Here is a 23,162-nt window from a genome sequence, read left to right on the forward strand (position 1 = left end):
ACTGGCAGTGGGTGGATACTGAGGGAGTGCTGCACTGTCGGAGGGTGTGTACTGAGGGAGAGCTGCACTCTCGGAGGGTGACTTCTGAGGGAGTGCTTCACTGTTGGAGGGTCAGTACTGAGGTAGTGCTGCACTGTCGGAGGGTCAGTACTGGGGGTGTGCTGCACTGTCGGAGGGTCAGTACTGTGGGAGTGCTGGTCCGTCGGAGGGTCAGTACTGAGTGAGCGCTGCACTGTCGGAGGGTCATGCTGAGGGAGTGCTTCACTGTCAGAGGGTCAGTACTGAGGGAGTGCTGCACTGTCGGATGGTCAGTACTGAGGTGCTGCACTATCAAAGGGTCAGTACTGACGGAGTGCTGCACTGTCAGAAGGTCAGTACTGAGGGAGTGCTGCACTGTCAGAGGGTCAGTACTGAGGGAGTGCTGCACTGTCGGAGGGTCAGTACTGAGGGTGTGCTGCACTGTCGGAGGGTCAGTACTGAGGGAGTGCTGCACTGTCAAAGGGTCAGTACTGAGGGAGTGCTGCACTGTCAGATGGTCAGTACTGAGGGAGTGCAGCACTGTCGGAGGGTCAGTACTGGGGGAGCGCTACACTGTGGGAGGGTCAGTACTGAGGGAGTGCTGCACTGTCGGAGGGTCAGTATTGAGGGATTGCTGCACTGTCGGAGGGTCAGTACTGAGGGAGTGCTGCACTGTCGGAGGGTCAGTACTGAGGGAGTGCTGCACTGTCGGAGGGTCAGTACTGAGGGAGTGCTGCACTGTCGGAGGGTCAGTACTGAGGGAGTGCTGCACTGTCAGAGGGTCAGTACTGAGGGAGTGCTGCACTGTCGGAGGGTCAGTACTGAGGGAGTGCTGCACTGTCAGATGGTCAGTACTGAGGGAGTGCAGCACTGTCGGAGGGTCAGTACTGGGGGAGCGCTACACTGTGGGAGGGTCAGTACTGAGGGAGTGCTGCACTGTTGGAGGGTCAGTACTGAGGGAGTGCTGCACTGTCGGAGGGTCAGTACTGAGGGAGTGCTGCACTGTCCTAATTGCGAACAGTTGCGACATTAGAGTGAAATGGGCGTGAAAGATCCCATGTGACCTATTGAAAGGGGTGCATTGAACTTTCTCCCCCATGTCCTGGGGTGACAGGTGTTTGTCCACCAGAGGTATTAAAGGACCTGGGGGATAGGCGGCAATATAGAGTTAGGTCTGAGCTGAGCTGTGGGAATGGTGGAACTGCTGGTCTGGGCCGAACGGCCTCCAGCGATTTGAATGGCTGTGTCATCCGCTGATTAGTTGTGGCGATGTTTAATTAGGGAACTGTAATGAGATTGATCTAGATTTAATTAGAAGTATGTTACCAACGTTTTCTGGCTTGTGGTTGGGAGCAGATTGAGACACCAGATGCCAGTTTGATGAGTACATGTCGGGTGACAGTGCACTTCGTACTTTCTCATTCAGGCTCATCGTCCGAAATCAGCAAAGCTCCTGCACCAAGGGGAAGGAAGTAACCGGGGAGAAAGGAGCCTTCCATTGAGCTCTATCACCGCTCCATTTCCCTCATTTTCCCTCCATTTCCCTCCAAAATGATCAGACGCACTCGCATTTCTAAATCACCACTCGCTGAGTCAGAACACCCCAAAGCACTAGTGAAACCGAGAAAACACTTTGTGAACTGGATCAACTGTTGTAACATGGGAACCATGTCAACAAATAGCTACCAGCAAGCAGCCTCAGTACTGATCCTCCGACAGTGCAGCGCTCCCTCAGTACTGACCCTCCGACAGTGCAGCGCTCCCTCAGTACTGACCCTCCGACAGTGCAGCGCTCCCTCAGTACTGACACCCGACAGTGCAGCACTCCCTCAGTACTGCCCCTCCGACAGTGCAGCACTCCCTCAGTACTGACCCTCCGACAGTGCAGCACTCCCTCAGTACTGACCCTCCGACACTGCAGCACTCCCTCAGTACTGAAACTCCAACAGTGCAGCACTCCCTCAGTACTGCCCCTCCGACAGTGCAGCACTCCCTCAGTACTGATCCTCCGACAGTGCAGCGCTCCCTCAGTACTGACCCTCCGACAGTGCAGCGTTCCCTCAGTACTGACCCTCCGACAGTGCAGCGCTCCCTCAGTACTGACACCCGACAGTGCAGCGCTCCCTCAGTACTGACCCTCCGACAGTGCAGCGCTCCCTCAGTACTGACCCTCCGACAGTGCAGCACTCCCTCAGTACTGATGCTCCGACAGTGCAGCGCTCCCTCAGTACTGACCCTCCGACAGTGCAGCGTTCCCTCAGTACTGACCCTCTGACAGTGCAGCGCTCCCTCAGTACTGACCCTCCGACAGTGCAGCACTCCCTCAATACTGACCCTCCGACAGTGCAGCACACCCTCAGTACTGACCCTCTGACAGTGCAGCACTCCCTCAGCACTGACCCTCTGACAGTGCAGCACTCCTTCAGTACTGACCCTCCGACAGTGCAGCACTCCCTCAGTCCTGACCCTCCAACAGTGCAGCACTCCCTCAGTACTGACCATCCAATAGTGCAGCTCTCCCTCAGTACTGACCCTCCGACAGTGCCGCACTCCCTCAGTACTGATGCTCCGACAGTGCAGCGCTCCCTCAGTACTGACCCTCCGACAGTGCAGCACTCCCTCAGTACTGACCCTCCGACAGTGCAGCGCTCCCTCAGTACTGACCCTCCGACAGTGCAGCGTTCCCTCAGTACTGACCCTCCGACAGTGCAGCGCTCCCTCAGTACTGCCCCTCCGACAGTGCAGCGCTCCCTCAGTACTGACCCTCCGACAGTGCAGCACTCCCTCAATACTGACCCTCCGACAGTGCAGCACACCCTCAGTACTGACCCTCTGACAGTGCAGCAGTCCCTCAGTACTGACCCTCCGACAGTGCAGCACACCCTCAGTACTGACCCTCCGACATTGCAGCACTCCCTCATTACTGACCCTCTGACAGTGCCTCACTCACTCAGTACTGACCCTCCGACAGTGCAGCACTCCCTCAGTACTGACCCTCTGACAGTGCATCACTCCCTCAGTACTGACCCTCCGACAGTGCAGCACTCCCTCAGTACTGACCCTCCGACAGTGCAGCGCTCCCTCAGTACTGACCCTCTGACAGTGCAGCGCTCCCTCAGTACTGATGCTGGAATTGTCTGCCTGAATTATTCGCTCGAGTCCTTGGAGTGGGATTTGAACCGCGAAACCCCCACTTTGTGGAGAATGGCATCTTGACTAAGACAAAACTATTAATCAAGATACTGAAACAGAGAATTGTAAGGCAACCTGAACTCCCGAGGTGAGGCGAGAGTGACTGCCCTTGACACCAAGGCCAAGTTTGACCGAGTGTGGCATCAAGGAGCCCCAGCAAAACTGGAGTCAATGGGAATCAGGGAGAAAACTCTCCACTGGTTGGAGTCATACCTAGCACAAAGGAAGATGGTTGTGGTTGCTGGAAGTCAGTTATCTCAGCTCCAGGACATCACTGCAGGAGTTACTCAGGGTAGTGTCCTCGGCCCAAACATCTTCAGCTGCTTCATCAATGACCTTCCTTCCCATCATATGGTCAGAAGTGGGGATGTTCGCTGATGATTGCTCAATGTTCAGCACCATTCATGACTCCTCAGATACTGAAGCAGCCCATGTCCAAATGCAGCAAGAACTGGACAATATCCAGGCTTGGGCTAACAAGTGGCAAGTAACATTCACACTACACAAGTGTCAGGCAACGACCATCTCCAACAAGAGAGAATCCAACCATCGCCCCTTGACGTTCAATGGCATTACCATCACTGTATCCCCCACTATCAACATCCTGGGGTTACCATTGACCAGAAACTGAACTGGACCAGCCATATAAATACTGTGGCTACAAGAGCGGGTCAGAGACTAGGAATCGTGTGAAGAGTAACTCACCTCCTGCTCCCCAAATCCTGTCCACCATCTATAAGGCACAAGTCAGGAGTGTGATGGAATACTCCCCACTTGCCTGGATGAGTGCAGCTCCCACAACACTCAAGAAGCTCAACACCATCCAGGACAAAGCAGCCCCGCTTGATTGGCACCACATCCACAAACATTCACTCCCTCCACCACCGACGCACAGTAGCAGCAGTGTGTGTACCATCTACAAGATGCACTGCAGGAATTCACCAAGGCTCCTTCGACAGCACCTTCCAACCCCACTACCCCTACCATCTAGAAGGACAAGGGCAGCAGACACATGGGGAACACCACCACCTACAAGTTCCTCTCCAAGCCACTCACCATCCTGACTTGGAAATATATCGGCCGTTCCTTCACTGTCGCTGGGTCAAAATCCTGGAACTCCCTCCCTAACAGCACTGTGGGTGTACCTACACCACAGGGACTGCAGCGGCTCAAGAAGGCAACTCACCACCACCTTCTCAAGGGGCAATTAGGGAGGGGCAATAAATGCTGGGCCCAGCCAGCGAGGCCCACATCCCATGAACGAATAGAAAGAAACAGTGGATCAGCCTGGTGGTTGTGGTTGGGGGGCTAGCACAAACATGTGAAGGGCTGAATGTCCCCTTGCTATATCATAGTTGCAAACTGCTCCACCTTTTTGTGAGCTGCTCATGTCTCTGTTACAGTGCTGATCATGAAACACAACGTTTAGAATATTTGTCAGTTTATTAAACAATATGGAATTCACACAGCTGTCCAGCGACTACAGAAATCATGGGAGTATCGCTATCTAACATTAACAACATCTTGCATTTACCTAGCGCCTGTCACATCGTAACACCATTTTATGGCAAACAAATTTTGACACCGTGCCACATGACGAGACCTCGGGTCAAGCGACCAAAAAAGCATCTTAAAGGAGCAGAGAGAGAGAGGCAGAGAGGTTTAGGGAGGGAATTCCAGAGCTTAGGGCCCCCCCAAGGCAGCTGAAGACACGGCCACCAATGGTGGAGCGTTGGGAATTGGCGGTTGGAGGAGGGATGTTCTAGAGGCCAGAATTGGAGGAGCGCAAGGGCTGTTCGGCTGGAGGAGGTTACAGAGATAATGAGGGATGTAGGGGCTGGAGGAGGTTGCAGAGATAGGGAGGGTTGGTGGGGCTGGAGGAAGTTACAGAGAAAGGGAGGGTTGTAGGGGCTGGAGGAGGTTACAGAGATAGGGAGGGTTGTAGTGGCTGGAGGAGGTTACAGAGATAGGGAGGGGTGTAGGGGCTGGAGGAGGTAACAGAGATAAGGAGTGTTGTAGGGGCTTGAGGAGGTTACAGAGATAGGGAGGGGTGTAGTGTCTGGAGGAGGTAACAGAGATAGGGAGGGTTGTAGGGGCTAGAGGAGGTTACAGAGATAGGGAGGATTGTGGGGGCTGGAGGTGGTTACAGAGATAGGGAGGGTTGTAGGGGCTGGAGGAGGTTTAATTATGTCCCAGCAGAGTTAGAAACCTTATTTAGGGTGTTGCTTTCTCCCCAGGGGCAAATTACCGTGGAGGTTGAGGACATCAGGACTGTCCTCCTCAGAGGAGAGAAGGCAAAGAGGAGATTTGGTGCAGGTGTCAAGCCTGCGGAAGGTATGACCAGGGAATCCCACCAGTTAACCCTGTTCCCCTTTCCACAAACAGCCCCAGGAGGAGATTTATTTTTTGGCCCAGTTCCGGGAAGGGACACTCTGGTGAAAGAATAAGTGGGAAAGATTAAAACATTTGGGATTTTTCCCCTAACGCCCACCTCCCCAACCTCCAACCTCCAACCCCCAACCTCCAACCTCCAACCCCCAACCTCCAACCTCCAACCTCCAACCCCCAAGCCCCAACACCCAATCCCCAACACCCAACACCCAACCCCCAATCCCCAATCCCCAACCTCCAATCCCCAACCACCAACCCCCAAACCCCAACACCCAACCCCCAACCCCCAGCCCCCAGCCCCCAACCCCCAACACCCAACCTCCAATCCCCAACCACCAACCCCCAAACCCCAACACCCAACACCCAACCCCCAGCCCCCAGCCCCCAACACCCAACACCCAAACCCCAACACCCAATCCCCAACCTTCAACTCCCAACTCCCAACCCCCAACCCCCAACCTCCAACTCCCAACCCCCAACCCCCAACGCCCAACCCAACCCCCAACCCAACACCCAACCCCCAACCTAACCCCCAACCCCTAACCCCCAACCCCCAATCCCCAATCCCCAATCCCCAACCCAACCCCCAATCCCCAATCCCCAACCCAACCCCTAACACCCAACCCTCAAATCAACCCCCAACCCCCAACCCTCAACCCAACCCCCACACTGGGACAGAGAAGATTGCAGGAGATTTATTTGCTCGGTTCTCAGAATGAGCTGAGGTTTCCAAGGTGGGTAAAAACCCCAGAAGGGAAAACCAGCAAAAACTGGTCTGACCTGGTCTTGTATACATAAAAATGGAACACCAGTAAAAACTGGGAAATGAGAGTACTGGTCCCAAATGTATTTACCTTCTGTGAATACAAGGAGACACTCTCTCCTCTCACACTAACAACCGATAGCCTTGTTACTGAGGGAATTCGGACATCTGTCAGGCGATTAACTTAAGAGAAAACCATTAACCTTCTTCGCTAAATTGCCTGAGAGATGGGACAGGGAACATATATCAGCAAAATACCGGGGATAAGAGACTTCAGTTAATGTGGAGAGACCGGGATTGTTCTCCTTAGAGTGGAGCAGGTTAAGGGGGAGATTTAATCGAGGCGTTCAAAATCTTGAGGGGTTTGGATAGAGTAAATAAGGAGAAGCTGTTCCCAGTAGCAGGAGGGTCGGTGACCAGAGGGGGACACAGATTGAAGAGAATCGGTAAAAGAACCAGAGTGGGGGAGATGTAGAGAATTTTTAATTTACACAGCGAGTGGTTGTGATCTGGAAGGCGCTGCCTGAAAGGGCGGCAGAAGCAGATTCAATAGGAACTTTCCAGAAGGGGGATTGGATAAATACTTGAAGTGGATAAATTTGCAGGTTTGTGGGGAGAGAGCAGGGAGGGTGTGCGGTATGGGGACTAACTCTTCCAAACAGCCAGCATGGGGGCGGTGAGTCCCATGGCCTCCTTCTGTGCCCTATGAGCCTTTGAACAGCGCCTCGAGCAGTGAGAGATTGACCGCTCCTCCGGAGGTCCAACGCCAGGGGAATTCCAGGATTGAGGCGGTGCTCCCGGAGGTTGGTGCCAGTGGTTGCAAGCAGGTGTACGTGGTTCATTGAGCAGCAGCGAAGCAGAGGGAGCTCAGCTCCTTCCTCAGCACCACCTCTACACTGTGGCTGTCATGGGGTATTCTGCTATTCCGTGGATGTTACCTCCTCGATAAATACGAAAATAGCCCTGCGAGCAGAAATATTGGATTCAGGTTCCCGTACAAAAACATTCCAAACGGGACAGAAATGGTGGGGAAGAGGGTGTGAGTAGAGGGCAGTGCATATCTCTCTCTGGGCTAATGGTTCACTTCATACCCACAGTCAGTTTACCCTGGGCAATGTCAGGGTGCGCACAGGATCGGCAGGGGATAATTTAGAAACTCTCTCGACTTAGAGGGCTTTGCTCAGGGGTTTAAACTGCACGCCAGGCAATTTGTATTATAATCCAGGATGGGGACTGAGGGAGTGCTGCACTGTCGGAGGGTCAGTACTGAGGGAGTACTGCACTGTCGGAGGGTCAGTACTGAAGGAGTGCTGCACTGATGGAAGGTCAGTACAGAGGGAATCCCGCACTGTCGGAGGATCAGTACTGAGGGAGTGCTGCCATGTCGAGGGGTCAGTACTGAGGGAGTGGTGCACTGTCGGAGGGTCAGAAAGGAGGGAGAGCTGCACTGTCAGAGGGTCAGTACTGAGGGAGTGCTGCACTGTCAGAGGGTCAGTACTGAGAGAGTGCTGCAGTGTCAGAGGGTCAGTACTGAGGGATCGCTGTGCTGTCGCAGGGTCAGTACTGAGGGAGTGCTGCACTTCAGATGTTCAGTATTGAGGAAGAGCTGCACTGTCGGAGGGTCAGTGCTGAGGGAGTGCTGCACTGTCGGATGGTCAGTTCTGAAGGAGTGCTGCACTTTCGGAGGGTCAGTACTGAGGGAGCGCTGCACTCTCTGAGAGTCATTACTGAGGGAGCGTCGGAATGTCGGTGGGTCAGTACTGAGGGAGCGATGCAATGTTGGAGGGTCAGTACAGAGGGATAGCTGCACTGTCAGAGGGTCAGAACTGAGGGAGTGCTGCACTGTCAGAGGGTCAGTACTGAGGGAGTGCTGCACTGTCAGAGAGTCAGTACTGAGCGAGCGCTGCACTGTCGAAGCGTCAGTACTGGGGGAGTGCAGCACTGTAGGAGGGTTAGTATTGAGGGAGCGCCGTGTTGTCTGTGAGTCAGTGCTGAGGGAGTGCAGCACTGTTGTAGGGTCAGTATTGAGGGAGCGCTGCGCTGTTAGTGGGGCAGTACGGAGGGAGTGCTGCACTGTCGGAGGGTCAGTGCTGTGGTAGTGCTGGACTGTCTGAGGGTCAGTTCTGAGGGAATGCTGCACTGTTAGAGGGTCAATACTGAGGGAATGCTGCACTGTCGGAGGGTGAGTAATTAGGGAGTGCTGCACTCTCAGAGGGTCAGTACTGAGGGAGTGCTGCGCTGTCAGTGGGCAGTACTGAGGGAGTGCCGCATTGTTGGAGGGTCAGTACTGCGGGACTGCTACACCATACGAGGGTCAGTACTGAGGTAGCGCTGCACTGTCAGAGATTCAGTACTGAGGGATTGCTGCACTGTCAGAGGATCAGTATTGAGGGAGCGCTCTGCTATCAGTGGATCAGTGCTGAAGGATTGCTGCACTGTCAGAGAGTCAGTACGATGGGAGTGCTGCATTGTCGAGGGTCAGTATTGATAGAGAGCTGCGCTGTTAGTGTGTCAGTACTGAGGGAGCGCTGCACTGTCGGAGGGTAAGTACTGAAGGAGTAATGCACTGTTGGATGGTCAGTACTGAGTGAGTGCCGCACTGTCAGAGGGTCAGTACTGAGGGAGTGCTGCACTGTCAGAGGGTCAGTACTGAGGGAGTGCTGCACTGTCGGGGTTCAGTACTGAGGGAGTGCTGCACTGTTGGAGGGTCAGTACTGAGGGAGTGCTGCACTGTCGGAGGGTCAGTACTGAGGGAGTGCTGCACTGTCAGAGGGTCAGTACGGAGGGAGTGCTGCACTGTCGGGTTTCAGTACTGAGGGAGTGCTGCACTGTCGGAGGGTCAGTACTGAGGGAGCGCCGCACTGTCAGAGGGTCAGTACTGAGGGAGTGCTGCGCTGTCAGAGGGTCAGTACGGAGGGAGTGCTGCACTGTCGGGGTTCAGTACTGAAGGAGCGCTGCACTGATGGAGGGTCAGTACTGAGGGAATCCCGCACTGTCGGGGGGTCAGTACTGAGGGAGTGCTGCCATGTCGAGGGGTCAGTACTGAGGGAGTGATGCACTGTCGGAGGGTCAGAAAGGAGGGAGTGCTGCACTGTCAGAGGGTCAGTACTGAGGGAGTGCTGCACTGTCGGATGGTCAGTACTGAGGGATCGCTGCGCTGTCTCAGGTTCAGTACTGAGGGAGTGCTGCACTGTCAGAGGCTCAGTACTGAGGGAGTGCTGCACTGTCAGATGGTCAGTTCTGAAGGAGTGCTGCACTTTCGGAGGGTCAGTACTGAGGGAGCGCTGCACTCTCTGAGAGTCAGTACTGAGGAAGCGCAGGAATGTCGGTGGGTCAGTACTGAGGGAGTGCTGCTCTGTCGGAGGGTCCGTACTGAGGGAGCGATGCACTGTTGGAGGGTCAGTACAGAGGGAGTGCTGCACTGTCAGAGGGTCAGTACTGAGCGAGCGCTGCACTGTCGGAGGGTCAGTACTGAGGGAGTGCAGCACTGTAGGAGGGTTAGTATTGAGGGAGCGCCGTGTTGTCTGTGAGTCAGTACTGAGGGAGTGCAGCACTGTTGTAGGGTCAGTATTGAGGGAGCGCTGCACTGTCAGTGGGGCAGTACTGAGGGAGTGCTGCACTGTCAGAGGGTCAGTGCAGTGGTAGTGCTGGACTGTCTGAGGGTCAGTACTGAGGGAATGCTGCACTGTCAGAGGGTCAGTGCTGTGATAGTGCTGGACTGTCTGAGGGTCAGTACTGAGGGAATGCTGCACTGTTAGAGGGTCAATACTGAGGGAGTGCTGCACTGTCGGAGGGTGAGTAACTAGGGAGTGCTGCACTCTCAGAGGGTCGGTACTGAGGTAGTGCTGCGCTGTCAGTGGGCAGTGCTGAGGGAGTGCCGCACTGTTGGAGGGTCAGTACTGTGGGACTGCTACACCGTACGAGGGTCAGTACTGAGGGAGTGCTGCGCTGCAGTGGGTGAGAACTGAGGGATTGCTGCACTGTTGGACGGTCAGTACTGAGGGAGTGCTGCACTTTCGGAGGGTCAGTACTTAGGCAGTGCTGCTCTGTCATGGGGTCAGTACTGAGGGAGTGCTGCAATGTTGGAGGATCTGTACTGAATGAGTGCTGCACCATCAGAGGGTCAGTATTGAGGGAATGCTGCACTGTCAGAGGGTCAGTACTGAGGGAGTGCTGCAATGTCGGTCGGTCAGTACTGAGGGAGTGCTGCATTGTCAGAGGGTCTGTACTGAGGGAGTGCTGCACTGTCGTAGGGTCAGTACGGAGAGATTGCTGCTCTGTCGGAGGGTCAGTACTGAGGGAGTGCTGCACCGTCAAAGGGTCATAATTGAGGGAGTGGAGCACTGTAGGAGGGTCAGTATTGAGGGAGGGCTGCGCTGTCAGTTGGTCAGTACTGAGGGAGTGCAGCACGATAGGATGGTGAGTATTGAGGGAGAGCTGCGCTGTCTGTGGGCCAGTACTGAGGGAGTGCTGCACTGTCGGAGGGTCAGCACTGAGTGAGTGCAGCACTTTCAGAGATTCAGTACTGAGGGATTGCTGCCATGACAGAGTGTCTGTATTGAGGGAATGCTGTGCTGTCAGTGGGTCAGTACTGAGGGCGTGCTGCACTGTCGGAGGGTCAGTATTGAGGAAGAGCTGCGCTCTAAGTGTGTCAGTACTGAGGGAGTGCTGCACTGTCGGAGGGTCAGTACTTAGTAAGTGCTGCACTGCCAAAGGGTCAGTACTGAGGGAGCGCTGCGCAGTCAGGGGGCAGTACTGAGTGAGTTCCGCACTGTTGGAGGGTCAGTACTGAGGGAGTGCTGCACTGTCAGAGATTCAGTACTGAGGGAGTGCTGCACTGCCAGAGAGTCAGTACTGAGGGAGTGCTGCACTGTCGGAGGGTCAGTATTGAGTGCGATCCGCGCTGTCAGTGTGTCAGTACTGAGGGAGTGCTGAACTGTCTGATGGTCAGTACTGAAGGAATAATGCATTGTCGGAGGGTCAGTACAGAGGTAGTGCCGCTCTGTCGGTGGGTCAGTACTGAGGGTGTGCTGCACTGACAGAGGGTCAGTACTGAGGGAGTGCTGCACTGTCAGAGGGTCAGTACTGAGGGAGCGCTGCACTGTCGGAGGGTCAGTACAAAGGGAGCTCTGCACTGTCAGAGGGTCAGTACTGAGGGAGTGCTGCACTGTCGGAGGGTCAGTACTGAGGGAGTGCTGCACTGTCAGAGGGTCAGTACTGAGGGAGTGCTGCTCTTTCGGAGGGTCAGTACTGAGGGAGTGGTGCACTGTCAGAGGGTCAGTACTGAGGGAGTGCTGCACTGACAGAGGGTCAGTACTGAGGGAGTGCTGCACTGTCGGAGGGTCAGTACTGAGGAAGTGCTGCACTGTCAGAGTGTCAGTACTGAGGGAGTGCTGCACTGTCGGAGGGTCAGTACAAAGGGAGCTCTGCACTGTCAGAGGGTCAGTACTCAATGTGTGCTGCTCTTTCGGAGGGTCAGTACTGAGTGAGTGCTGCAACTGTCAGAAGGTCAGTACTGAAAGAGCGCCGCACTGTTGGAGGGTCAGTACTGAGGGAGTGCAGCACTGTAGAAGGGTCAGTATTCAGGGAGCGCTGCACTTTAAGAGGGTCAGTAGTGAGGGAGTGCTGCGCTGTCGGAGGGTCAGTACTTAGGCAGTGCTGCGCTGTCAGTGGGTCAGTACTGAGGGAGTGCTGCAATGTTGGAGGGTCAGCACTGAGTGTGTGTTGCTCTTTCGGAGGGTCAGTACTGAGGGAATGCTGCACTTTCAGAGGATCAGTACTGAGGGAGTGCTGCGCTGCAGTGGGTCAGAACTGAGGGAGCGCTGCACTGTCGGATGGTCAGTACTGAGGGAATGCTGCACTGTCGGAGGGTCTGTACTGAGGGAGTGCTGCACTGTCAGAGGGTCAGTACTGAGGGAGCGCTGCACTGTTGGTTCGTCAGTACTGAGGGAGTGCTGCACTGTCAGAGGGTCAGGATTGAGGGAGTGCTGCACTGTCAAAGGGTCAGTATTGAGGGAGTGGAACACTGTAGGAGGGTCAGTACTGAGGGAGCGCTGCGCTGTCAGTTGGTCAGTACTGAGGGAGTGCTGCACTACCAAAGGGTCAGTACTGAAGGAGTGCTGCACTGTCAGCGGGTCAGTACTGAGGGCGTGCTGCACTGTCAGAGGGTCAGTACTGAGGGAGTGCTGCACTGTCAGAGGGTCAGTACTGAGGGAGGGCTGCACTCTCATAGGGTCAGTACTGTGGGAGTGCTGCACTGTCGGAGGGTCAGTACTGAGGGAGTGCTGCACTGTCAGAGATTCAAACTGAGGGAGTGCTGCACTGCCAGAATGTGAGTACTGAGGGAGTGCTGCACTGTCGGAGGGTCAGTATTGCGGCGATCCGCGTTGTCAGTGTGTCAGTACTGAGGGAGGGCTGAACTGTCTGAGGGTCAGTACTGAATGAGTAATGCAATGTCGGAGGGTCAGTACAGAGGTAGTGCCGCTCTGTCGGTGGGTCAGTACTGAGGGAGTGCTGCACTGTCGCGGGGTCAGTACTGAGGGAGTGCTGCACTGTCGGAGGGAAGTATTGAGGGAGCGCTGTGATGTCAGAGGGTCAGTACTGAGGGAGCGCTGCACTTTCGGATGATCAATACTGAGGGTGTGCTGCACTGTTTGAGGTTCAGTACAGAGGGAGCTCTGCACTGTCAGAGGGTCAGTACTGAGGGAGCGCTGCACTTTCGGATGATCAATACTGAGGGTGTGCTGCACCTGTTTGAGGTTCAGTACAGAGGGAGCTCTGCACTGTCAGAGGGTCAGTACTCAGTGTGTGCTGCTCTTTCGGAGGGTCAGTACTGAGGGAGTGCTGCACTGTCAGAAGGTCAGTACTAAAAGAGCGCTGCACTGTCGGAGGGTCAGTACTGAGGGAGTGCAGCACTGTAGAAGGGTCAGTATTCAGGATGCGCTGCACTGTTAGAGGGTCAGTAGTGAGGCAGTGCTGCACTGTCAGAGAGTCAGTACTGAGGGAGTGCTACACTGTCAGAGGGTCACTATTGAGGAAGCACTGCGCTGTCAGTGGGTCAGTACTGAGCGAGTGCTGCACTGTCAGAGTGTCAGTACTGAGGGAATGCTGCACTGTCAGAGGGTCATTACTGTGGGAGTGCTGCATTGTCAGAGGGTCAGTACTGAGGGAGCGCTGCGCTGTCAGTGTGTTTGTACTGAGGGAGCGTTGCACTTTCGGAGGTTCAGTACTGAAGGAGTGCTGCACTGATGGAGGGTCATTACCGAGGGAATCCCGCACTGTCGGAGGGTCAGTACTGAGGGAGTGCTGCCATGTCGGGGTGTCAGTACTGAGGGATTGGTGCACTGTCAGAGGGTCAGTACTGAGAGAGTGCTGCACTGTCAGAGGGTCAGTACTGAGGGACTGCTGCACTGTCGGATGGTCAGTTCTGAAGGAGTGCTGCATTTTCTTTGGGTTAGTACTGAGGGAGCGCTGCACTGTCTGAGAGTCAGTACTGAGGAAGCGCTGGAATGTCGGTTGGTCAGTACTGAGGGGGTGCTGCACAGTTAGAGGCTCAGTACTGAGGGAGCGCTGCGCAGTCAGTGGGCAGTACTGAGTGAGTGCAGCACTGTTTGAGGGTTAGTACTGAGGGAGTGCTGCACTGTCAGAGATTCAGCACTGAGGGAGTGCTGCACTGCCAGAGTGTCAGTACTGAGGGAGAGCTGCAGTGTCAGAGGGTCATCATTGCGGCGATCCGCGCTGTCAGTACTGAGGGAGCGCTGAACTGTCTGAGGGTCAGTACTGAAGGAGTAATGCACTGTCGGAGAGTCAGTACAAAGGTAGTGCCGCTCTGTCGGTGGGTCAGTACTGAGGGAGTGATGCACTGTTTGAGGGTCAGTACTGAGGGAGTGCTGCACTGTCAGAGGGTCAGTCCTGAGGGAGTGCTGCACTGTCAGAGGGTCAGTCCTGAGGGAGTGCTGCTCTTTCAGAGGGTCAGTACTGAGGGAGTGCTGCACTTTCAGAAGGTCAGTACTGAAAGAGCGCTGCACTGTCGGAGGGTCAGTACTGAGGGAGTGCAGCACTGTAGAAGGGTCAGTATTCAGGAAGCACTGCACTGTTAGAGGGTCAGTAGTGAGGGAGTGCTGCGCTGTCGGAGGGTCAGTACTTAGGCAGTGCTGCGCTGTCAGTGGGTCAGTACTGAGGGAGTGCTGCACTGTTGGAGTGTCAGCACTGAGTGTGTGTTGCTCTTTCGGTGGTCAGTACTGAGGGAGTGCTGCACTGTCAGAGGGTCAGTACTGAGGGAGTCCTGCACTGTCAGTGGGTCAGTACTGAGCGAGTGCTGCACTGTCGGAGCGTCAGTACTGGGGGAGTGCAGCACTGTAGGAGGGTTAGTATTGAGGGAGCGCCGTGTTGTCTGTGAGTCAGTACTGAGGGAGTGCAGCACTGTTGTAGGGTCAGTATTGAGCGAGCGCTGCGCTGTTAGTGGGGCAGTACGGAGGGAGTGCTGCACTGTCGGAGGGTCAGTGCTGTGGTAGTGCTGGACTGTCTGAGGGTCAGTTCTGAGGGAATGCTGCACTGTTAGAGGGTCAATACTGAGGGAGTGCTGCACTGTCGGATGGTGAGTAATTAGGGAGTGCTGCACTCTCAGAGGGTCAGTACTGAGGGAGTGCTGCGCTGTCAGTGGGCAGTACTGAGAGAGTGCTGCACTGTTGGAGGGTCAGTACTGTGGGACTGCTACACCATACGAGGGTCAGTACTGAGGTAGCGCTGCACTGTCAGAGATTCAGTACTGAGGGATTGCTGCACTGTCAGAGGATCAGTATTGAGGGAGCGCTCTGCTATCAGTGGATCAGTGCTGAAGGATTGCTGCACTGTCAGAGAGTCAGTACAATGGGAGTGCTGCATTGTCGAGGGTCAGTATTGATAGAGAGCTGCGCTGTTAGTGTGTCAGTACTGAGGGAGCGCTGCACTGTCGGAGGGTAAGTACTGAAGGAGTAATGCACTGTTGGATGGTCAGTACTGATTGAGTGCCGCACTGTCAGAGGGTCAGTACTGAGGGAGTGCTGCACTGTCAGAGGGTCAGTACTGAGGGAGTGCTGCACTGTCGGGGTTCAGTACTGAGGGAGTGCTGCACTGTTGGAGGGTCAGTACTGAGGGAGTGCTGCACTGTCGGAGGGTCAGTACTGAGGGAGTGCTGCACTGTCAGAGGGTCAGTACGGAGGGAGTGCTGCACTGTCGGGTTTCAGTACTGAGTGAGTGCTGCACTGTCGGAGGGTCAGTACTGAGGGAGTGCTGCCATGTTGAGGGGTCAGTACTGAGGGAGTGGTGCACTGTCGGAGGGTCAGAAAGGAGGGAGTGCTGCACTGTCAGAGGGTCAGTACTGAGGGAGTGCTGCACTGTCGGATGGTCAGTACTGAGGGAGTGCTGCACTGTCAGAGGTTCAGTACTGAGGGAGTGCTGCACTGTCGAAGGTTCAGTGCTGAGGGAGTGCTGCACTGTCAGATCGTCAGTTCTGAAGGAGTGCTGCCCTTTCGGAGGGTCAGTACTGAGGGAGCGCTGCACTCTCTGAGAGTCAGTACTGAGGAAGCGCAGGAATGTCGGTGGGTCAGTACTGAGGGAGTGCTGCTCTGTCGGAGGGTCCGTACTGAGGGAGCGATGCACTGTTGGAGGGTCAGTACAGAGGGAGTGCTGCACTGTCAGAGGGTCAGTACTGAGCAAGCGCTGCACTGTCGGAGGGTCAGTACTGAGGGAGTGCAGCACTGTAGGAGGGTTAGTATTGAGGGAGCGCCGTGTTGTCTGTGAGTCAGTACTGAGGGAGTGCAGCACTGTTGTAGGGTCAGTATTGAGGGAGCGCTGCGCTGTTAGTGGGGCAGTACTGAGGGAGTGCTGCACTGTCAGAGGGTCAGTGCTGTGGTAGTGCTGGACTGTCTGAGGGTCAGTACTGAGGGAATGCTGCACTGTTAGAGGGTCAATACTGAGGGAGTGCTGCACTGTCGGAGGGTGAGTAACTAGGGAGTGCTGCACTCTCAGAGGGTCGGTACTGAGGTAGTGCTGCGCTGTCAGTGGGCAGTGCTGAGGGAGTGCCGCACTGTTGGAGGGTCAGTACTGTGGGACTGCTACACCGTACGAGGGTCAGTACTGAGGGAGTGCTGCGCTGCAGTGGGTGAGAACTGAGGGATTGCTGCACTGTTGGACGGTCAGTACTTAGGCAGTGCTGCTCTGTCATGGGGTCAGTACTGAGGGAGTGCTGCAATGTCGGAGGATCTGTACTGAATGAGTGCTGCACCATCAGAGGGTCAGTATTGAGGGAATGCTGCACTGTCAGAGGGTCAGTACTGAGGGAGTGCTGCAATGTCGGTCGGTCAGTACTGAGGGAGTGCTGCATTGTCAGAGGGTCTGTACTGAGGGAGTGCTGCACTGTCGCAGGGTCAGTACTAAGGGAGTGCTGCACTGTCGGAGGGTCAGTACGGAGAGATTGCTGCTCTGTCGGAGGGTCAGTACTGAGGGAGTGCTGCACCGTCAAAGGGTCATAATTGAGGGAGTGGAGCACTGTAGGAGGGTCAGTATTGAGGGAGGGCTGCGCTGTCAGTTGGTCAGTACTGAGGGAGTGCTGCACTGTCAGAGATTCAGTACTGAGGGAGTGCTGCACTGCCAGAGAGTCAGTACTGAGGGAGTGCTGCACTGTCGGAGGATCAGTATTGAGTGCGATCCGCGCTGTCAGTGTGTCAGTACTGAGGGAGTGCTGAACTGTCTGATGGTCAGTACTGAAGGAATAATGCATTGTCGGAGGGTCAGTACAGAGGTAGTGCCGCTCTGTCGGTGGGTCAGTACTGAGGGTGTGCTGCACTGTTTGAGGGTCAGTACTGAGGGAGTGCTGCACTTTCAGAGTGTCAGTACTGAGGGAGTGCTGCACTGTCGGAGGGTCAGTACAAAGGGAGCTCTGCACTGTCAGAGGGTCAGTACTGAGGGAGTGCTGCACTGTCGGAGGGTCAGTACAAAGGGAGCTCTGCACTGTCAGAGGGTCAGTACTCAATGTGTGCTGCTCTTTCGGAGGGTCAGTACTGAGGGAGTGCTGCAACTGTCAGAAGGTCAGTACTGAAAGAGCGCCGCACTGTTGGAGGGTCAGTACTGAGGGAGTGCAGCACTGTAGAAGGGTCAGTATTCAGGGAGCGCTGCACTTTAAGAGGGTCAGTAGTGAGGGAGTGCTGCGCTGTCGGAGGATCAGTACTTAGGCAGTGCTGCGCTGTCAGTGGGTCAGTACTGAGGGAGTGCTGCAATGTTGGAGGGTCAGCACTGAGTGTGTGTTGCTCTTTCGGAGGGTCAGTACTGAGGGAGTGCTGCACTGCAGTGGGTCAGAACTGAGGGAGCGCTGCACTGTCGGATGGTCAGTACTGAGGGAATGCTGCACTGTCGGAGGGTCTGTACCGAGGGAGTGCTGCACTGTCAGAGGGTCAGTATTGAGGGAATGCTGCACTGTCAGAGGGTCAGTACTGAGGGAGCGCTGCACTGTTGGTTGGTCAGTACGGAGAGATTGCTGCTCTGTCGGAGGGTCAGTACTGAGGGAGTGCTGCACCGTCAAAGGGTTAGAATTGAGGGAGTGGAGCACTGTAGGAGGGTCAGTATTGAGGGAGGGCTGCGCTGTCAGTTGGTCAGTACTGAGGGAGTGCAGCACTATAGGATGGTCAGTATTGAGGGGGAGCTGCGCTGTCTGTGGGGCAGTACTGAGGGAGTGCTGCACTTTCGGAGGGTCAGTACTTAGGCAGTGCTGCTCTGTCATGGGGTCAGTACTGAGGGAGTGCTGCAATGTCAGAGGATCTGTACTGAATGAGTGCTGCACCATCAGAGGGTCAGTATTGAGGGAATGCTGCACTGTCAGAGGGTCAGTACTGAGGGAGTGCTGCAATGTCGGTCGGTCAGTACTGAGGGAGTGCTGCACTGTCGCAGGGTCAGTACTAAGGGAGTGCTGCACTGTCGGAGGGTCAGTACGGAGAGATTGCTGCTCTGTCGGAGGGTCAGTACTGAGGGAGTGCTGCACCGTCAAAGGGTTAGAATTGAGGGAGTGGAGCACTGTAGGAGGGTCAGTATTGAGGGAGGGCTGCGCTGTCAGTTGGTCAGTACTGAGGGAGTGCAGCACTATAGGATGGTCAGTATTGAGGGAGAGCTGCGCTGTCTGTGGGGCAGTACTGAGGGAGTGCTGCACTTTCGGAGGGTCAGCACTGAGGGAGTGCTGCACTGTCAGAGATTCAGTACTGAGGGATTGCTGCCATGACAGAGTGTCTGTATTGAGGGAATGCTGTGCTGTCAGTGGGTCAGTACAGAGGGCGTGCTGCACTGTCGGAGGGTCAGTATTGAGGAAGAGCTGCGCTCTACGTGTGTCAGTACTGAGGGAGTGCTGCACTGTCGGAGGGTCAGTACTTAGTGAGTGCTGCACTGCCAAAGGGTCAGTACTGAGGGAGCGCTGCGCAGTCAGGGGGCAGTACTGAGTGAGTTCCGCACTGTTGGAGGGTCAGTACTGAGGGAGTGCTGCACTGTCAGAGATTCAGTACTGAGGGAGTGCTGCACTGCCAGAGAGTCAGTACTGAGGGAGTGCTGCACTGTCGGAGGATCAGTATTGAGTGCGATCCGCGCTGTCAGTGTGTCAGTACTGAGGGAGTGCTGAACTGTCTGATGGTCAGTACTGAAGGAATAATGCATTGTCGGAGGGTCAGTACAGAGGTAGTGCCGCTCTGTCGGTGGGTCAGTACTGAGGGTGTGCTGCACTGTTTGAGGGTCAGTACTGAGGGAGTGCTGCACTTTCAGAGTGTCAGTACTGAGGGAGTGCTGCACTGTCGGAGGGTCAGTACAAAGGGAGCTCTGCACTGTCAGAGGGTCAGTACTCAATGTGTGCTGCTCTTTCGGAGGGTCAGTACTGAGGGAGTGCTGCAACTGTCAGAAGGTCAGTACTGAAAGAGCGCCGCACTGTTGGAGGGTCAGTACTGAGGGAGTGCAGCACTGTAGAAGGGTCAGTATTCAGGGAGCGCTGCACTTTAAGAGGGTCAGTAGTGAGGGAGTGCTGCGCTGTCGGAGGGTCAGTACTTAGGCAGTGCTGCGCTGTCAGTGGGTCAGTACTGAGGGAGTGCTGCAATGTTGGAGGGTCAGCACTGAGTGTGTGTTGCTCTTTCGGAGGGTCAGTACTGAGGGAATGCTGCACTTTCAGAGGATCAGTACTGAGGGAGTGCTGCGCTGCAGTGGGTCAGAACTGAGGGAGCGCTGCACTGTCGGATGGTCAGTACTGAGGGAATGCTGCACTGTCGGAGGGTCTGTACTGAGGGAGTGCTGCACTGTCAGAGGGTCAGTATTGAGGGAATGCTGCACTGTCAGAGGGTCAGTACTGAGGGAGCGCTGCACTGTTGGTCGGTCAGTACTGAGGGAGTGCTTCACTGTCAGAGGGTCAGGATTGAGGGAGTGCTGCACTGTAGGAGGGTCAGTACTGAGGGACTGCTACACCGTACGAGGGTCAGTACTGAGGGAGTGCTGCGCTGCAGTGGGTGAGAACTGAGGGATTGCTGCACTGTTGGACGGTCAGTACTGAGGGAGTGCTGCACTTTCGGAGGGTCAGTACTTAGGCAGTGCTGCTCTGTCATGGGGTCAGTACTGAGGGAGTGCTGCAATGTCAGAGGATCTGTACTGAATGAGTGCTGCACCATCAGAGGGTCAGTATTGAGGGAATGCTGCACTGTCAGAGGGTCAGTACTGAGGGAGTGCTGCAATGTCGGTCGGTCAGTACTGAGGGAGTGCTGCATTGTCAGAGGGTCAGGACTGAGGGAGTACTGCACTGTCGCAGGGTCAGTACTAAGGGAGTGCTGCACTGTCGGAGGGTCAGTACGGAGAGATTGCTGCTCTGTCGGAGGGTCAGTACTGAGGGAGTGCTGCACCGTCAAAGGGTTAGAATTGAGGGAGTGGAGCACTGTAGGAGGGTCAGTATTGAGGGAGGGCTGCGCTGTCAGTTGGTCAGTACTGAGGGAGTGCAGCACTATAGGATGGTCAGTATTGAGCGTGAGCTGCGCTGTCTGTGGGGCAGTACTGAGGGAGTGCTGCACTTTCGGAGGGTCAGCACTGAGGGAGTGCTGCGCTGCAGTGGGTCAGAACTGAGGGAGCGCTGCACTGTCGGATGGTCAGTACTGAGGGAATGCTGCACTGTCGGAGGGTCTGTACTGAGGGAGTGCTGCACTGTCAGAGGGTCAGTATTGAGGGAATGCTGCACTGTCAGAGGGTCAGTACTGAGGGAGCGCTGCACTGTTGGTCGGTCAGTACTGAGGGAGTGCTGCACTGTCAGTGGGTCAGTACTGAGGGCGTGCTGCACTCTCAGAGGGTCAGTACTGTGGGAGTGCTGCACTGTCGGAGAGTCAGTACTGAGGGAGTGCTGCACTGTCAGAGATTCAGTACTGAGGGAGTGCTGCACAGCCAGAGTGTCAGTACTGAGGGAGTGCTGCACTGTAGGAGGGTCAGTATTGCGGCGATCCGCGCTGTCAGTGTGTCAGTACTGAGGGAGCGCTGAACTGTCTGAGGGTCAGTACTGAATGAGTAATGCAATGTCGGAGGGTCAGTACAGAGGTAGTGCCGCTTTGTCAGACGGTCAGTACTGAGGGAGCGCTGCACTGTTGGATGATCAATAATGAGGGAGTGTGCCACTCTCAGAGGGTCAGCACTGAGGGATTGCTGCACTGTCGGAGGGTCAGTACTGAGGGCGTGCTGCACTGTCGGAGGGTCAGTACTGAGGTAATGTTGCGCTGTCAGAGGGTCAGTACTGAGGGAGCGCTGCACTTTCGGATGATCAATACTGAGGGTGTGCTGCACTGTTTGAGGTTCAGTACAGAGGGAGCTCTGCACTGTCAGAGGGTCAGTACTGAGGGAGCGCTGCACTTTCGGATGATCAATACTGAGGGTGTGCTGCACTGTTTGAGGTTCAGTACAGAGGAAGCTCTGCACTGTCAGAGGGTCAGTACTCAGTGTGTGCTGCTCTTTCGGAGGGTCAGTACTGAGGGAGTGCTGCACTGTCAGAAGGTCAGTACTAAAAGAGCGCTGCACTGTCGGAGGGTCAGTACTGAGGGAGTGCAGCGTTGTCAGTTGGTTACTACTGAGGGAGTGCTGCACTGTCAGAGGGTCAGTACTGAGGGAGTGCTACACTGTCAGAGGGTCACTATTGAGGAAGCACTGCGCTGTCAGTGGGTCAGTACTGAGCGAGTGCTGCACTGTCAGAGTGTCAGTACTGAGGGAATGCTGCACTGTCAGAGGGTCATTACTGTGGGAGTGCTGCATTGTCAGAGAGTCAGTACTGAGGGAGCGCTGCGCTGTCAGTGTGTTTGTACTGAGGGAGCGTTGCACTTTCGGAGGTTCAGTACTGAAGGAGTGCTGCACTGATGGAGGGTCATTACCGAGGGAATCCCGCACTGTCGGAGGGTCAGTACTGAGGGAGTGCTGCCATGTCGGGGTGTCAGTACTGAGGGATTGGTGCACTGTCAGAGGGTCAGTACTGAGAGAGTGCTGCACTGTCAGAGGGTCAGTACTGAGGGACTGCTGCACTGTCGGATGGTCAGTTCTGAAGGAGTGCTGCATTTTCTTTGGGTTAGTACTGAGGGAGCGCTGCACTGTCTGAGAGTCAGTACTGAGGAAGCGCTGGAATGTCGGTGGGTCAGTACTGAGGGAGTGCTGCACAGTTAGAGGCTCAGTACTGAGGGAGCGCTGCGCAGTCAGTGGGCAGTACTGAGTGAGTGCAGCACTGTTTGAGGGTTAGTACTGAGGGAGTGCTGCACTGTCAGAGATTCAGCACTGAGGGAGTGCTGCACTGCCAGAGTGTCAGTACTGAGGGAGAGCTGCAGTGTCAGAGGGTCAGCATTGCGGCGATCCGCGCTGTCAGTGTGTCAGTACTGAGGGAGCGCTGAACTGTCTGAGGGTCAGTACTGAAGGAGTAATGCACTGTCGGAGAGTCAGTACAAAGGTAGTGCCGCTCTGTCGGTGGGTCAGTACTGAGCGAATGCTGCACTGTTTGAGGGTCAGTACAGAGGGAGCTCTGCTCTGTCAGAGGGTCAGTACTCAGTGTGTGCTGCTCTTTCAGAGGGTCAGTACTGAGGGAGTGCTGCACTGTCGGAGGGTCAGTACAAAGGTAGTGCCGCTCTGTCGGTGGGTCAGTACTGAGGGAGTGATGCACTGTTTGAGGGTCAGTACTGAGGGAGTGCTGCACTGTCAGAGGGTCAGTACTGAGGGAGTGCTGCTCTTTCAGAGGGTCAGTACTGAGGGAGTGCTGCACTTTCAGAAGGTCAGTACTGAAAGAGCGCTGCACTGTCGGAGGGTCAGTACTGAGGGAGTGCAGCACTGTAGAAGGGTCAGTATTCAGGAAGCGCTGCACTGTTAGAGGGTCAGTAGTGAGGGAGTGCTGCGCTGTCGGAGGGTCAGTACTTAGGCAGTGCTGCGCTGTCAGTGGGTCAGTACTGAGGGAGTGCTGCACTGTTGGAGTGTCAGCACTGAGTGTGTGTTGCTCTTTCGGTGGTCAGTACTGAGGGAGTGCTGCACTGTCAGAGGGTCAGTACTGAGGGAGTCTTGCACTGTCAGTGGGTCAGTACTGAGCGAGTGCTGCACTGTCAGAGTGTAGTACTGAGGGAATGCTGCACTGTCAGAGGGTCATTACTGTGGGAGTGCTGCACTGTCAGAGGGTCAGTACTGAGGGAGCGCTGTGCTCTCAGTGTGTTAGTACTGAGGGAGCGCTGCACTGTCGGAGGGTCAGTACTGAAGGAGTGCTGCACTGATGGAGGGTCAGTACTGAGGGAATCCCGCACTGTCGGAG

General features: G+C 55.4%; 1 protein-coding gene across 3 annotated transcripts in view; it reads right to left on the bottom strand.

The window, feature by feature from the left end:
- Positions 1-6,270: 6,270 nt before the first annotated feature.
- The window catches only part of LOC121274596 (cathepsin F-like), a 44,473-nt gene continuing 27,581 nt past the window's right edge, over positions 6,271-23,162 (bottom strand). For all 3 annotated transcript variants that reach the window (XM_041181931.1, XM_041181930.1, XM_041181929.1), the window contains exon 11: positions 6,271-7,327. In XM_041181931.1, the coding sequence (XP_041037865.1) occupies positions 7,256-7,327 (72 nt within the window). In that variant the 3' untranslated portion in view covers positions 6,271-7,255. The remainder of the gene's footprint in view (positions 7,328-23,162) is intronic.

The sequence above is a fragment of the Carcharodon carcharias genome, assembly GCF_017639515.1.
Source record: "Carcharodon carcharias isolate sCarCar2 chromosome 37 unlocalized genomic scaffold, sCarCar2.pri SUPER_37_unloc_1, whole genome shotgun sequence".
NCBI classification, from domain to species: domain Eukaryota; kingdom Metazoa; phylum Chordata; class Chondrichthyes; order Lamniformes; family Lamnidae; genus Carcharodon; species Carcharodon carcharias.